Source organism: Excalfactoria chinensis, chromosome 3, assembly GCF_039878825.1.
Source record: "Excalfactoria chinensis isolate bCotChi1 chromosome 3, bCotChi1.hap2, whole genome shotgun sequence".
Lineage (NCBI taxonomy): Eukaryota > Metazoa > Chordata > Aves > Galliformes > Phasianidae > Excalfactoria > Excalfactoria chinensis.
This window is the reverse complement of record NC_092827.1, coordinates 66890342-66906214: the sequence shown is the minus strand read 5'-3', so window position 1 is coordinate 66906214 and position 15873 is coordinate 66890342. Positions and strand designations below refer to the sequence as shown.

Below are 15873 nucleotides of genomic sequence, written 5' to 3'. Positions count from 1 at the left end.
AGAGATAGATAGCATCTTTTTCTCTCAATAGGACCACAGCATTCTTTTCATCAACAGAAATCAAAAGCCAACAGTAATGTTATAATAACTACCTAGGAAGAAGAAAACATCGACTGTATAAAGAAGTGACATGTACCAGAATCAGGAAAAATGGCTTGGACTTTTCATGATAGAGAGCATAAGTATATACATCATTTTGAGCATAAAGCTGATCAGCTTTTTCACTACCAAGGGTCTCAGCTGAAAAATAAGACAATGCTGGTAAATGAAGTATTTGTTCAGCAAGTGTAGACAGATTAAAAACAACTTCTTGATAAAACAGCATTAAAAAATGTATACAGATCATTTTTGCCTTCCCTCATCGTTACCTATCTGCTTTCATTAAATAAAAATGCCAACATGGTGATGTTAATCTAGTTCAGCTGCAGGAGCCCTTTGATATTAAGTTCAGAGAGGCTTTTAATCCTTTATGTTCTGTCCTGATGGAGGACAGCAAAACAGGAAGTTCTCATGCACAGCTCCTTCCTCTTTATAATGGCAGAGTGGAAGATAGCCATCTGCAATTTCATGCCATTATACTGAAAAGTGCTGGCTCCTCTCAACTCCTCGCAACAGCTGTTCCTGAGTGTGCAGCTTTGTCCTGAGCAGGCAGCTGGCTCTGCTGCTATTGGTGGGAAGTGATCTGTTTGCACAGAATGAGGGCTAAAAGGGAACCCCGAGATGATCTGGTCCTTCCTCTGTCCGTGAGGCCAGACTGTCACTTTGGACAGCTGTTACGGCTGGCAGCCAGAGATCCTGCCCTTGAGACCCAAGTTAAGCTGTCTATCCTAAGTTAGGAGACCTGTTAAATTTCGTTGTGTGCAGTGGCGTTTTGATGTTGTTTCTCAGCCTTTAAACTATGTCAATTTATTCAAACGATATGATTTTGTGAAAATGTAAGACTTTACACGAGGAATTCATTGTGAATACGGTGGCTTGATTTTTACCAATGCAGTTTCTTCTTTTTATTTTCCAGTTGCATTCTTTAAAGTCTCCGCCAACCTCCTGCAACAGCTTTGCTAGGACAGAAAACATGAAGATCTATCACTTGGATTCCTCAGCTGTACAACTGCCATGTATGCAGGACTTTAAATAAGGTAGTCTGTACTCTTTTAAATCTGCTATGGAATTCTTGTCCAGACATTTACATTGGGTTACGCACAGTTAAGCTGAAACAAAAATATGATGACTGCCTGAAAACTAGAGCACTTATTTTAGTATGGAACGCAAGGATTGGACATGGTGAATTGGGATCTCTGTTTCAGGATAATAAATGCATCTGTACAAACTCCCTTTTGATTTGCAAAAGAATTGCAGTCCAAGTCTCTGTAGCCTGCACACTTTTTAAACGGATTCTCTTACAAATTAACATCTACAGTGAGATGTGCGTGACTTCTCTAATACTGATTGACGTATTTGTCTACACACCTGCATTGAACGGCAGAGAAAAGATTTTTTCTTCTCTATGAGAAGTTATATTCATACAGTAGAACAATTCACCATTTGCCACATAAACAGAAAGGACTTTGTGAATGACTGGCTAGCGATAAGTGGCACGGGGAAAAGAAGTCCCATTGTGTGATCACAGAAAGATGAGACAAACCTATTTACATATGAAAACTCAGACCTTAAGCAAATCCTACAGAAGAGGGCACCAGGCAAGATAAATGAAATACATCAAACAGATGGGAGAATTCCTTCCCCCACCACCCCAGAGATTACCACAAGTTTCTACCACGCTCGTTTATCATTAAATTTTAATCCTCAATGCAAGTGCAATGGTTGGCCTCTAAATACACTGGCATTCCATTCATTCTCTGTTCCTCCTCATCAAAAAACGCACGTGAAGTGGTATAAATAAAATGTATGTTAGTGCTACCTACTCCATTTCTCTCTGTAGGCTATATTGTATGATACACTGTGTTACTAGAAATACTTCTCCAGTCTGAGCAAAGTGACAAAGTGACGTCAGTCAAAAAGAGCAAGAGTAATCCAGAGGTACTAGCAAAGATTATCTTTGATTTGTACATATTAAATAGAAGAAAGAAGAAATAATCAGGACTCAGAATGTAGGTGTCTTGTATTCAGAAGGTAACAAGTGGTAACAGAGTTTTGATAATCTTGTACCATGAGAAATGTCCTTCCTAATGATGTGTTATTTTTTTTCAGCTGATTTTGATAAAATGGCCTTCCCCTATACCAAACAAGTGTTGAAGTCTTTAGGTAATTTACCCTTTGTGGAACGTAGAACACAAAAATAGTTTTACTCCATGACATGAGTAGCCCATGCTATGTTGTTAGTAACACAGGTTATACGTGTGGTCCTGTCTAAGCTTTTGCTTTTCCTATTCAAAACTTTGCCTTATTTCTTATAAATTCACCTCAGTGCACAGTGCTTGAACTTGCCAGTATCTTACACAGGCATAACCACCTTGTAAGCAGTGGGGCTTTCAGTACAAATAGTGCTACAGATTATTGTTAAATCCCAGATTCAGTTGAACAGAAGGCAAGGCAAAGGGTTGAGTTCAGAGGAAAAAAAGAGAATAAACCTTACTGCCTGTATCCTACAGGTGCTTTTCTAAGTGAAGTAATGACCTTACTGTATTGCCCTCTTGCAAATGATTTAAAAGGTTCTGCTGTTGGACGAGTCAGAACAGTTTAAGCTATAGCTGGTAGCATGCAGACAGGCAACTTTATTGCTTGTGACAGTGGTTGGTATCCTGAGCCAAAAAGAGCTCTAAAACTATTACTCGTGTGTCTAGCCAGATAATCACAGGGAAGTTTCTGACCCATGGAAGAAATGCTTGAGATTTCTGAAAGAGAATATTTAGTACTGCGAGAAGGATTAAACTACTTCTGCTACCGCAAATTTAAGGCAGCAGTTTGACACATATCTGAACTCTACACACTGACAATTCCCAGCAGCAACCAATGTAGTCTGCTCTGGTCACATGTTTTAACTTCTTATAATCTACAGCCTGTAAGAGATTTCTCCTCTGATTTACACTGAGGGATTCTCAAAAAATTGCATTGTCTTAAAGGCATTATTTAATAATGTTGTAGCATTAGTGCATTTAAAACCCTGGCAAAAACATTCAGTGGAAGTAGTCACGAGCCTGTGTGTTTCAAAAGCAAATCGTTTTGTCTCTTTCAATTACATACCGACCTTATCTGAAAAATGTAAATTCTATTGCTCAAAGCACATTCCTCTGAAATCAGATGTGAGCTTGATTACCCAATGCTGCTTGTTTCCACATCCATCTAATGAATTTTCCTGAATAGAAAGGATGAAAAAAAAGTAAAAGCAACAGATTTGTGCAGTTCATCCCCTCCAAAATTACCCTCTCATTTTAAAACAAATGGCCACATTCACTGCTGGCCCTCTCAAGTGAGAGCTTTCTACAGTAATACTGCTGCTTACTTATGAAGCTTAATTGCCCTGCAAGCAGCAGGCGCCAGTCCAGCACAAATCAAGACTCACCTACAGTTTAATCAATTACATCTGCCCTTGAGCATATCTACATTGTGAGCTATGTCTGCTCTTCCAGACAATCTGATCTTGGGATAGCTTGTCACTGTGTACAAACCATGTATACAGATTTCACAGATTCTTTTAACCTCAGAATACCAAAGAAGCCCAGCCCTTTGCAGAGCTGATTGTGGAGTTAGAATAGCCAGGAAGCCAGTCAGAATAGCTTGGTAGGGAGCCTTACCACTTAGGGTATGGTGCCTTAAAACTTCAGGAAATGTTAAAATCAATATGAGAATACTTTTAAAATAAGACAGAGCTCTAGTTTATATTACGATTAATTATTGTTATTTTTTTAAAGAACAAGTTATTTCCTTAGGTTACACAGTGTTGTTAAATTAAATAGGTTCAGTTAAACCAGCAAATATAACAGTGGATGGCAAACACGCAGCTGAGTTGTTTTCTTAGAAAGTGCACATAGTAAATGGAAAGGAATATGAACCCGAAACTACTGTGGTGATGTATTCTTATAGGCAGACCTCAATAAAACAGGAGTAAATTCTTTCCAAATGGCTCAAAGGCACAAAGCTTCACACTGGGCAACAAAACAGTCCTGATGATAGGACTTCTGGCAGGTACACCTGTTAATCCACCCATTTCACATCTCTCACCAGCTGAATGACTGAGTGAGGAAATTTGCTCCCCTTGCTGACAAAACAATCAGAACAATAAAACTAATGGTTTTAGCTAGACAGCAAGGTCAATAAAATGCTTTATTTTCAGGTGAGCAAAACTAAGCGTCTACAATAAATAACTTCAACATTAGAAATCCGTGACAAAGAAGCAGTGTATACCCAGATTTTAAAACCTGTTGGAAAATGACAAGAAAAATCCCACAAGCTGTGAGCATCAAAGCTAGTGAAACCAACTTTTCTCTGAGCATCTCCTTCCAGACCTCACTTAACTCTGTCCTCCAAAAGTTCTGACAGTCCTCATTCCAGCACTCACGCCTTCCAACATCCCATTTAGTCCAAAAGGTAATATCCAGAGTCTCCCCTAAGCCTCTTCTCCCATGCAACATAGCCAGTTCTCGTGCTCACCAACAGACATGCTGAAGCCTCCCACCTTCCCACAACACCCACATGTTTTTAGTTTTGGTAGTCAGAAGTAAGGAAGGTGCAGCAGGCACCCAGGCTGCTGTAGAGCTCCAGGGAGCCGCCCAGCTTTTGCTTGCAAGCTGCTGATGGCCATACAGAAAGGAAAACATGAATTTCACCTTGTGATCCTGGCAGTCAAAGCAGCACTAGGTCTCTTTCTTCTGTCAGTGGCTATTTTTTACAAAGCTTGCAAAAATAGACAAATTTTTACAACTTCTGTAACATCAGATCTAGTTAATAGCAAAAAGACTGACAGCAGGTGCTGGGACAGCCATTATGTCAGCTGTATTTCTTGAGGAACTAGATTAAATGCAAGGCAAAGCCTCAGCTTAGTAAATAGACACTGTGTTGACTAACTTATTTACACAGATTCTCTTATAGCTGCCAATCACATCAGCCATCCTTTTCATCGAGTCTTGAGTAGAGCACTGTTTCAAGATTCTTCTGTTTGCAGACTTTGAACATCTCCAAATTAGCCTGTGAATTGGTTATGACCATACAGCTGCAGGTGTCATAGCAAGAAATTGAAGGTATGTTGTCAAAAAGCCTTCAAACAGCTGACGCAGACCTGGTAATTCCCTATTTCTAATCCTTTTACTTCACATGTAGACACTCTAGAGGAAAACTAGAGAAGAGCTCACAATGGTTCATCACCTTCTCAACCACTTTACTAAGTTTTTTACCACTGAACTGCAGGATGTCATTCCTGTTTTCTTGCCAGCCTTCTCCAAGGTAGCATCAGCTAAGCTGACCGTATGCCCTAGGAGTTGCACGGTATTCACTTGGTAACATACACTGTATCTGAATAGAATGAAAAAATCTTTTCTCACGTTTTCAGAAGTATCTGTGAAGCTTTCCTTTGGCTGAGGGTTCCCATCTGCCACAGCTCCTGTCTGCTTCCCGTGGTAACAAGGGACATGGTTTAGCGGGGAAATATTAGCAGTAGATGGACGGTTGGACTGGATGACCCTGGAGGTCTTTTCCAACCTTGTCGATTCTGTGACTCTCTCCAGGTATGCCTGTATCCAGCACAGCCAGGTCTGGTGGGAGAGCATTTCCCACATCATGGTGAGATACAGCTATGACAAAGGAGGGAGACTGAAGACACAAGAGGTACATTTTTACCCATCTTTTAGAATTCATTGTACACTGCAGCCTCTGTGACTGTGAAGCCGACTAAATACTCATTAACTTAACACTCATCCACTTTACATTAAGGGAGATGCAGCAAAAGTGAGTCAGTCAAGGATCCTTTTGTGTGTACTTACTGACATGTAATTCATTTCCATTGCTTTAACTAGCTGCTATCCCCATTTTATGACTGCAGGAGTATGCCTTGGACTCAACTCTTCCCTGGAGAAAACTGCTAAAAGGCTGCAGTCCTTACACAAAGTGAAATCAGTTGTGTTGTTTCCAGCTTTGTTCATTCCTGTTAGTACAGAGAGTAATGATGGTAAAATAGGCAATCTAGGAGGCTGCTGGAATGTATTGAGGATAACTGAGCCAGGTAATAGACAACACCTCCAGGAGGGACAGATGCAATGTATCTGACCTGTTGCTCACCAGCATGAGCAAACTGATCGGTGACATCAGGATTGGAAGCTGCCTGCACAGTAGTGACCATGCAACAGTGGAGTTCACGCTCTTGATGGATATTGGACAAGCAAAGAACAAAATCAGGAAGCTTATTTTTAGGAAAACCAACTTCCAGTTCTTCAAGGAGTCGGTCAACAAAACCCCCTGGGAACCTGCCTTCAAGAACAAGGGAGCAGAGCAGAGCTGGCAGATCTTTAAGGAAGCTGTCCTTATAGCACAGTAACTCTCTACTGGTCAAGCTGGAGAGCAAGACAAGAGTGCACATATGTAAACTGGGCTATGGAGGAAAAGTGGGAAGAAGCATTGTTATTATGTGGTTTGGATTGAAAACAGCAGGCTCGTGTAGTGACACAGCCTGTTCGATCATGCATATAACCAAACTCTGGCTTGAAGATGCATGTAACAACTACTCAGTATTTAAGCTATACTTACCCATCAAGTATCTCTCTTTGAAAAGAACTTCCCTACCTCATGTTGTTATAATGTGGTGAATAGACACAGCTCAGTAACCAAAACAACAGGCATGGAACTAACTATGCTTCTGGAACTACTGTTTATTGACTTTATCATTTTTAAGAACAACTTCTCACTAGCCAGGCAGCCATCACTCTATTTGAATCTGGCTTAGGAATAAAGACCACAACTTCCCTCCTACGCAAGGCAGTCTTAAAAGGGACAAAGTGCTAAAAACCTTAGCAAGTCTTAATAGTCCATCCTCTTTCCAGTACAAATAGCACCATGGAGTGATTCCTTGAGACATTTATGTTTCTCTTGGTACATGCCACGCCTCCTAATTCACAAGCATGCTGCATTAAAAAGCACAAATGGTTTACATTGCTAACTTAAAGCTTCATTTAAGAGAAAACCTTACAAATGTTCCTTAAGTCCATTCTCACCAGCGGGACTGCTCAGGAATTGCGCTGCATAAGCATCTGTAAAATGACCTTTGATTCTTGCAGAGACAGGATTTACTATGCTTAATTCAAAGGAGTTTTTGGAGGTGCTGGATGTATCGAAACGACAAATTAACACACAAACATGAAGAAGTTCTGCTAAACACCGTGCTTTTTATTTTTCAAGAAAAAGCAAGAAAAGAGCAGTATTTCAACAGACTAGAAAAAGCCTCGTATAAATACCAAAAGCACAGCAAATTATATTCAAAGCTGATACATTCCTAGGTCAAAGCATCAAGTTGCGTGCACGCGTATGTGTGTCTATATACACAACACATACACACGCAGAAATACAGGTGTAGCCATTTGGATTATTTGCATCTGACTTATCATTTATTTTAAGTTTTGTGTGAGTGTAGTAATTAGACCAGAATTAACACAAAGAAATCCAGCAATTTTCACAGACTAGTTTAAGAGCTTAAACACATACACAATTACAGCACAGTCTTTACTCTTGTGGCCATTAAATTCCACTAAAATCAACCACTTTTAGAGGTAACGCACAAAGCTCCCCACCCTGAAGGTCTCCTTGCTTTTACCACTGCAACATCCTAGCGTTTGCTAAAAAGAACTAAGAGAGTAGCTACTCCAGAAATTGATTTCCGATTCATTCTGTAAACTGTATGCATGCCAGACGTAAACCATGCAAAAACCCCTTGAGCTTTGAGCCCTTATTATTAGCTTGTGTCACGAGCCAGGCACTGTGATTTACAGCATTTTGAAAAGGAAAGTTAAGAAATGAGAATCGTGGTAGGAGCTGATTTCACTTAAAACAGAAATGAGGGAAGAGTGAGATAGTTGGCAACTCGCGTATTCCACGCTAATTGAGAGTTACAGGTACATGCGATGAAATTTTAGGAAGAAAATCAAGTGCTTTAAGTTCTGAAAACAAAAATAAGTTATACTTCAAAGAGCAAGTTAGTATAAAAAGTCTGAACGTATGCAAAGTATGTGCTCAAAATATTTATTTAGCGTTTTTAAAAAGAGCTGTAGTCTACCTTACAGAAACAAAGTTCACCCAATACAAAATATTGCAATTTGTCCCATTTTGTCATATGAGAGGTTTCCTTATTCTTCATATGATCCAGAACACTTGCACAAGAGTTCACGTTATTCCAAGCCACACAGTGGCAGACAGACTATGTTTGATTCTGTGCTTTTACTCCTCAGTACAGTAAAAGCCAAGCAAACCATCTTAGAACAGAGTTTAGCAGGTCAAAGAGCTGTTTTGCAAGAAATCCAGACAAGTGTATAAAAGTTAACGCCAAACGGCAGTACCAAGAAAGTGAATTAGATCAACAGAAAAAAAACCTGCTGATAGCATTCAGTATCACACGTACAGCTGGTAAGCTGGCTATAAGGAAGTCAAAATTAGCTTAAGAAAAAAAATAAACTGTGTAAACAATCCACCCAGTACAAAACTGGATGCAGCTGATAAGAGCAGAACTAGCTTAGTAGAGCTGAGGATGTGCGTGCATCCAGATGCCTGTTCAAACTGCATTTATCAATACTGTTGACAGAACAAAATCACCTATAGCTATTTACACCACAGCGGAGGCTTCCCCCACCCCAAGGAGTTACTACAGATCAGGAAGTCATTACTGTCTTCTATGATTAAAATTCCAGTTATAAGCTATCAGTGTTTGTAAGCTGAAAACACCCACCTTGCAAATAACATTGAAAACTCTTGTCAAACATGTTTGAGGACTCTTCAGAAGTTACAGTACAGCACTTTCGTCAAGTGGTATTTGCATGAGTAACTTGTGCTGACAGCATGTTAGAGTAAGTGAATTGAATGCAAGTTAGGTTAGCTGGGTGCTCCTCCTCAAGAAGAGATCCATCTGTAGAGATTCCAGTCATTCTTGGTGACTTAGCGTATGTAGGGAGAGTAGGACCAAAGACTCTAGAGCAGCCTTCTTACTTCTAGAAATATTCCTCCTCTTCATCGAAAAAGCCATTTTCCAGAGCATACGAGCAGTCTGCGTTAGAGTCAGCTTGGCAGGCACCTTTATATTCTTGAATGGATTCATACAGGGAGTACAGCTGACACAGAAGTGACATATCTAGCTGCCGAAGGCCAACCTGATGGGGGAAGGAGTGGAAGAGAAATTAAAATAATAACATTACAAGAGTGATTTTACTTGCAACACGATGCTTTTACATGCAGCGATGCGGAAGACATACTTTTCTGATATCACTGCATGTCTTTCACAGATCTCATCTTGATTAGAACTAACCAGATCAAAAAGAAATGTAAGACTTGGAGCAACACTGAAGTTACCCTGTAGCCGGCATCTTTATTTCAGGCACAAAAATGGGTAAGCTACACTGAACACTAAATGAAGCTGGTTATTTAACTTGAAGTGGTTTCCCCCTGTGGCAATGAAATGAATTCCTTTGACATTTCCACCTATCCAGGTGAGATCACATTAAATCTGAGTTTTCTCTTGCAGTAAATTAAAACCTCTGCCTGGTGTAACCTTTTCAAGTATCTATTAGGCCTGAGTTTTAGATTAGTGAATGTTAAGCTGACTGGCTACACCTAGTGAGCTTCAGGCTTTCAACAGTTTCTGCTATAATTCACATTTGAAAACAGGGGGGAGGGAAGGGTGTATTTTACACAGAATGAGAACTCTTACCTCAAAAACTTTTCCTTCCGTATTGAAATTCTAAGAACTGGTGCATTCGGCACCAGAAGACCACAAGAAGTTAAAAGATTTTTCTTTGGTACTCCTGAGGTCCCTCCCAACCTGCCCTATCCCATGAGCTCCTTTAGATAAAGATGGGAGGAGGAAAAACAAGCATCACAAGCCACATTACAACTCCACCTTAGAAAAACAGGATACAGTGTCTTTCAGTGCCAAGCTGTATTACCTGGTCAGGTCAAGGAGCAGAGACACGATGGTGTCTCTTACAGACCAAGACATCAATACTTCTGCCTCTTAGGCAGAGACAGGGTAAGGTATGAAGCACTATACTGGATGCCAGAAGATTACAGATCTGCCTTTCAGTACCCTCAGCTCTTCAGGCCAAGCAAGCAGAACTCACTGAACGGTACCTGCTAGTCTCTCTGTACTCTGTGACAGAAGATCAGTGCTTGGACCAAAAGGGCTGCACAGTGGCCAACAAAAGTAAGTATCTGCACCATATCCAGACCCATTCTGCTTACTCAAGTCATACTTGAGGTAATTTTTTCAGGCACATTAAGCTAATGAATGTTTACCTGGCCAAGAATGAAGTCTGAACATTAGCGCTCATGGCTGGCAGCTAATGAAGTTTGGCTTGCCTCACCTAAACAAACTGCTCACCTCAAGAAAGAATTCTGTGAAGCTGGACTTGATACTGTTAACATGTAAACACGAGAAAGATTAGGAAAACTTGCATCAGCACTAAGTGTCTGAAAGATGAGACTGGTGAGGAATTATTCAAGTGATTAGGAGAACAGGGAATGTGCTGGGCTGGAAAGTGCAGCATGGAGGCAGAAGAGATTCCAGATGCAAGATCTTTGTCTTCCAAGGAGTGCCCACGAATCTGCAACAGCTTTCCCATCCCTGCTCAGTGCAGCACTTTAGTGCATTCAGCAATGATCAGCTCTGCACTTAGCTGTAATCTCCAAGCTAGACATTGCTCAACAGAACCAGTTTAGTAGTTTTATGTAATATATTATGTCTGTAGCTTTCACCAGTGTCAATCAAACAAAAACAGTAGATGTACTGAGAAAACCACAGCCTCTAGCTCTTCACAACCTTTCAGTGCAATCCTGACAGTACCAAAAGCCTGAAGAAACATGCGAGCTTGCTAGCACAAGCAGAATGTTCTTAATCCAGCTCATCTGCATTTGACTCTAGAGATTCCTAAGAGGCAACGTACTGTGCACCCCCCAGCTATCAACATTTCTCCTCAAGATCAAAGCTCTGAGATGAACTCCCCTGTGATGCCCTTCCTCTGCCAGTATCTGAACTCGACACTCTCCTCATCAAAAAGCCAGTGCAGAACATCTTGCGGGGAAAGACGCTTCCTCATTCAGTACTGAAACCTTGAAGTGAGCTCATTGCTCAGCTGTAACGCTGCCTCCGATTGGCGAAAGGAAGAATGTTCAAAACAGATAACAACGTGCTACTGTCCCCGCAATGAAAGGCAGCCTATCAGTACACGGGGGTACAGTCAGGTTGTATGGGCCACGGAGGAGCACACCTGGAACAGTCCCTTTGAAGGGACTGTTGCTTCAAAGTCTTTGGTGTGTTTGTGATAAAACACTTCTGAAGGAAAAAGAAATAAATCGAATCATCATCAAGGGGAACAGACTATCAAAGGGGAGTTCCAGCGCCAAATGAGTTTAACAAGCACCTCCTTTGATTTCCCGTTAGGAAAAGTAAATTGGATTTTTATAGGAGCTAGCTTTGCTTTTCTGGAAAAGATTAAGACAACAAAGTTCGTATCTTTGGGTCTTTCAATAGTTTTTTCAGCTCAAATACCTCCCCACCATGGCAAAAGAAGCCTTAGGACGAGCAGATTTTCACCTTGTATTGTATATCGTACGCTGTTTCAGAACATAAAGTGGTTCATTAGTCATGAGGAGCGCATCTGCCATCAGCAGAGCACCAACACCCACACGAGCGCTGAACCCAAAGGTGTGCCAGACCGCCCCGAGGAGCTGCGCTAATAACGCTGCGTTACAGAACCAAAACAAGGTCTTGAGGAAAGTTGCACCCAAGCGTCATTCACCCGAGCTAAATGAATCAGTCAGTGCTCGTTTTTCTTTCAGAGGACAGCGTTCGGAGATGGGTGGCACATTCAGGCGGCTGTCACCGAACAGGGCGTTCATTCAGCAGCTCCGCATTCTGAGAGCACGGAAAATAACCGCTGCGGACGCAGTCTGGCACAGACCACAACTTCTCGTCCTTCGGCTCCCCGCGGTATTTTTACCGAAGGGCCCACGGCACTTCTCCGAACGACTGTCCCGAGTTCCTCGGGGCCGCCCCAGCCCGCGGCCCGCGCCCACCTCCCCGCGGGCCCTACAGCCGCCACACAAAGGCCGCTCGCTTCGCCCTCCGCACGGCGACCCTGCACGGCGCCACGGTGCCTCCCGGTGGGCCCTTCCGCCCGACAGGCGGCCGCTTAGCGGCGGCACCCCCCGCCGCGCCCCTCCCGCCACGTCCGCCGTCCCCGCCCGCCTCGCCCCGGGGGCTCCGCGCCGCTGGCCGGCCTCCCCGTGCCCTGCCGCCGCTCACCATCTCCTTGCGGAGCAGGGCCAGCGCCGCGTCCAGATTGGGAGGCTTGGGGGGCCGCGGCGAGCCCCGGCCGCCGCCGCTCAGCTCGTCCTGGATGCGGGACTTCTGCGCGTAGAGCCGCTCCAGGTCCCGCCAGCGCCCGCCCTGGCCGCCGCCGCCGGAGGAGGAGGAGTTGAGCAGCCCGCTCAAGCTCTTGGGCAGCGGCGGCAGCCCCGAACCGCCGCCGGGCCCCAGCAGCCCCGGCCCGCTCATGCTGCGGCGGCGGCGAGCGACGGAAAGAGCCGCGTCGGCCGCGCTGCGGGAGGCGCCGCCCGGAGCCCGCCCCGCCTACGGGCCGCGGAGGGGAGCGGGGCGCCGCGCGGGGCTGCGGAGGGGCCGCGGGGCGGGGCGGAGGCGGGCGGCGTGCAGGTGCTCGCGGCGGGCCACGGGCTTTGTCTGCGGCGGGGCCGGGCCTCACCCTGGAGGGATGGCTCCGCGCCGCCCGCCTGCTGCCTGCCCGCCTGCCGGCCGCCCTCGCACACAGCGGTCGAGTGCCGGTTGTGAGCGCGAGCCGTGCACCCTTTATTTCCCATTATTATCTTTGCCGTTGCATAACCAGGTGTTTCGCAGCAGATGGTCGAAGGTGGGGTCCTGTCGCCGCAACCGTGGTTGGTTTGTGCAGGTTTCTGTTGGGGAAGTAACGAGATACAGTGGGTTTTTTTAACATTAGAGTAAAGGTTTCACGTCGTTTCTGGCTTTGTTTACTGCCTCACGTGGCTTGTTCACGATTTCATTCTCATCAGACTCGCTGGCAATTATCTTAAACCGGCTTATAGCTGAGGAATCTTTCCCCAGTCTTTATTTGTATCTACTCGCTACTTCAGGGGTTGGTACGTAAGACAATATGCTTTGTGTGTTAGAGTCAAGAAGATCTGTTTTTTTTCCCCCCCATTTTTAGAGATCTGGCTTCTGCTGAGACTAAATGTGAAAAATTAAATACTTATTAACTTCTATAACACTAAATGTGTTTTAAACCATTCCTACTGTAGAGTAAAAATCTCAGGAAAACCCATGTCCTTCAGAGCTGAGTGTCTGACAGCAAAAAACACTGATTCAGTTTGCCCTCTATTATCTTTTTGCTTATTATAAGCAAACAGCATTCATATATTTGCTCTTCTTCCTAGCTCTCCCCCCATTCCTTCTTTTTCCAAGTGACAGCTGCTTGGAAAAGCTTGCGGACATGCTTATTTCACCCAGATCACTGTATCATCGTTATCTTTTTTTTTTGCTTGCCTGATCCCATTAGATTATTAGTGCATCTTTTCATCCAGAATCAAGAAAGAAAACTCCCTAACCCCAATGTGGTGTTAGAAAGCGGCATTCCTTTCTTCCTCTTGGTACACACCAGCTAACTTGACAGGTTCTACATTCAAGCAGTTCAGATGTACGTATGCAATACAATGGTATATATACTCATTCTTTTCCCAAAAACTCATTAATATGTGCTAATATCCTTCTGGGCATGAGTGGTGGGGGCCTGCACTGGTCTTAGACCACTTACTTTCCCCTTGTTTTTCCACCGTTGGCTTCATCACGGTGACTTTTGGCTGACCTCTTGTTGTTTTTCCACAATGAGCAACTTTCTATCTTAGTGCACTATAAACCAAAACGGTATATCTGAAACCTGAGGAAGAAGTCCTTGCAGCTGGTGGGTGGGAAGGTACAGGTAGTCAGTCTGCTGTGGCACCAGTGCTCCTGTGAAGCAGGATCTTTGAGAAAAACAAGGCCGTTCACACACCAAGCAAAGCTAAACTGGGAAGTTTTAGAACTAGAACTCATTGATTCCTTTTGCTAAACGAATATGTTGGTCCTTAAACATCGGATATAGGGTTTGAATGTTGGTGATAGTGGCAGATGGAGACTTTGCAGTGACATTTTGTCTACTGTGCTGCCAGGGTATCTAAAACTTGCTAGACAAGATGCACCAGAGCTCATATGTCACTGCCATCGGCATATTCAAGAACCATTTGTGTTTGCACGATGTTTCTCACTGGGACAACTCACAGACATGGCTGCTTGCAAATAACAGGTCGGGATCCAAATATCACAATTAGGTGTATGGAAGACAAATTAATAATTAGTGGCACGTGGTACACTCTTCCATTTCCTCCTGTAGTCAGATTGTCTGAATGTGCTTTATTTTTCATGAGGCATCTGGTTTTCATCACTAATGTGGAGGGAAGAGAGATCGTGCTGTTCTGTGATGCTCCGTGAATGCTGTAAAATGCAGCCCTTTGGGTCAGGAGAATTCAGAAGATGCTGATGTAATTGGCACACAATGCACAACTCCACATTGTGCCAAATCCAACCACTTTTCAGCCAAAGATCATTCAAATCTTGGGCACCATAAGACCACATTAGAAACTGTTTTTCAATAAAATTGTCAAGAGTCCCAGTTTTGACACTTATTTCTGAGATATATTTCCCTATCTGTGCCGAAATTGTCAAACCTCGGGTATATTCTAATGTCAAAAATATCCAACTGGCTTCCACGTAGGTTCTTGGCAAAGCTGCTGTCTGTAGATCCAGAGTATGGCTCTCTCCTGTTTAAGTTACCTGAGTAAACAAAAGCAATAGTAGGCTGTTAGCTTTTTATGGGTCTGCTACCACATAGATACCCAAGGAGCAAATTCAGCCTTTCTCTGTCCACCTAGGGGATCCAGAACTAACTGTTGGAAGAAGATTAGCAAGATGTGGGGATCTATGCCTCAGTTTAAGAATGCATCATTGTGGTTATATGACCTTCAAAGTGCCATTTTCCCTCTCAGCCTGTTCTTCGTATTCTTCATATTGCCATTATCACTGGTTCCTGTCCTTGTCCTTGAATGGACCCTATTCTGAACCAATATTTAACCAAAATTCAGAAGGAAAGAAGAATCAGAGAAGCTAAATGAAGTCACTGGTACATAGATATGCATGTATGACTAACAACTTCTCCACTGAAGGCATATTCCAGTCAGCAGTAATGTTCATGTAGGTAATTTTTTCCTTTTTATTCACATATCATAGAATCGTGTAATTATTTGAGTTGGAAGAGAAGTTTAAAGGCCATCTATTCCAACTCCTCTGCAATGAACAGGGACAGCTACAGCTAGATCATGTTGCTCAGAGCCCTGTCCAGCCTGACCTTGAACATCTTCAGGGACGGGGCATCCACCACCTCTCTGAGCAACCTGTCACACTGCCTCACTAAATAGCAGCTAATCCATCCTGAGCTCTGTTCCTTCTCTCTTTTTCACATTAAAGATGATACGGATTTTTTAAGTAATTTATTCACTATAGAAAGCAGTGGTAAGCAGTCCTAAAATCTAAAGAGAGTGGTGGTAAACAACCAGTTGCATTTCTGCAATCACTGCAAGTAATTCCTCTGTCTCAAGGATTTATTTTTT

General features: G+C 43.2%; 1 protein-coding gene across 1 annotated transcript; it reads right to left on the bottom strand.

Annotated features, from left to right (window-relative positions):
* Positions 1-7308: 7308 nt before the first annotated feature.
* On the bottom strand, positions 7309-12934 carry FAM89A (family with sequence similarity 89 member A). The gene is made up of 2 exons (XM_072331605.1): positions 12446-12934; positions 7309-9296 (listed from the first exon to the last, which is right to left on the bottom strand). Exons 1-2 carry the CDS (start codon positions 12695-12697, stop codon positions 9138-9140), a joined length of 411 nt encoding a protein of 136 aa, XP_072187706.1. The 5' UTR covers positions 12698-12934; the 3' UTR covers positions 7309-9137.
* Positions 12935-15873: the final 2939 nt, after the last annotated feature.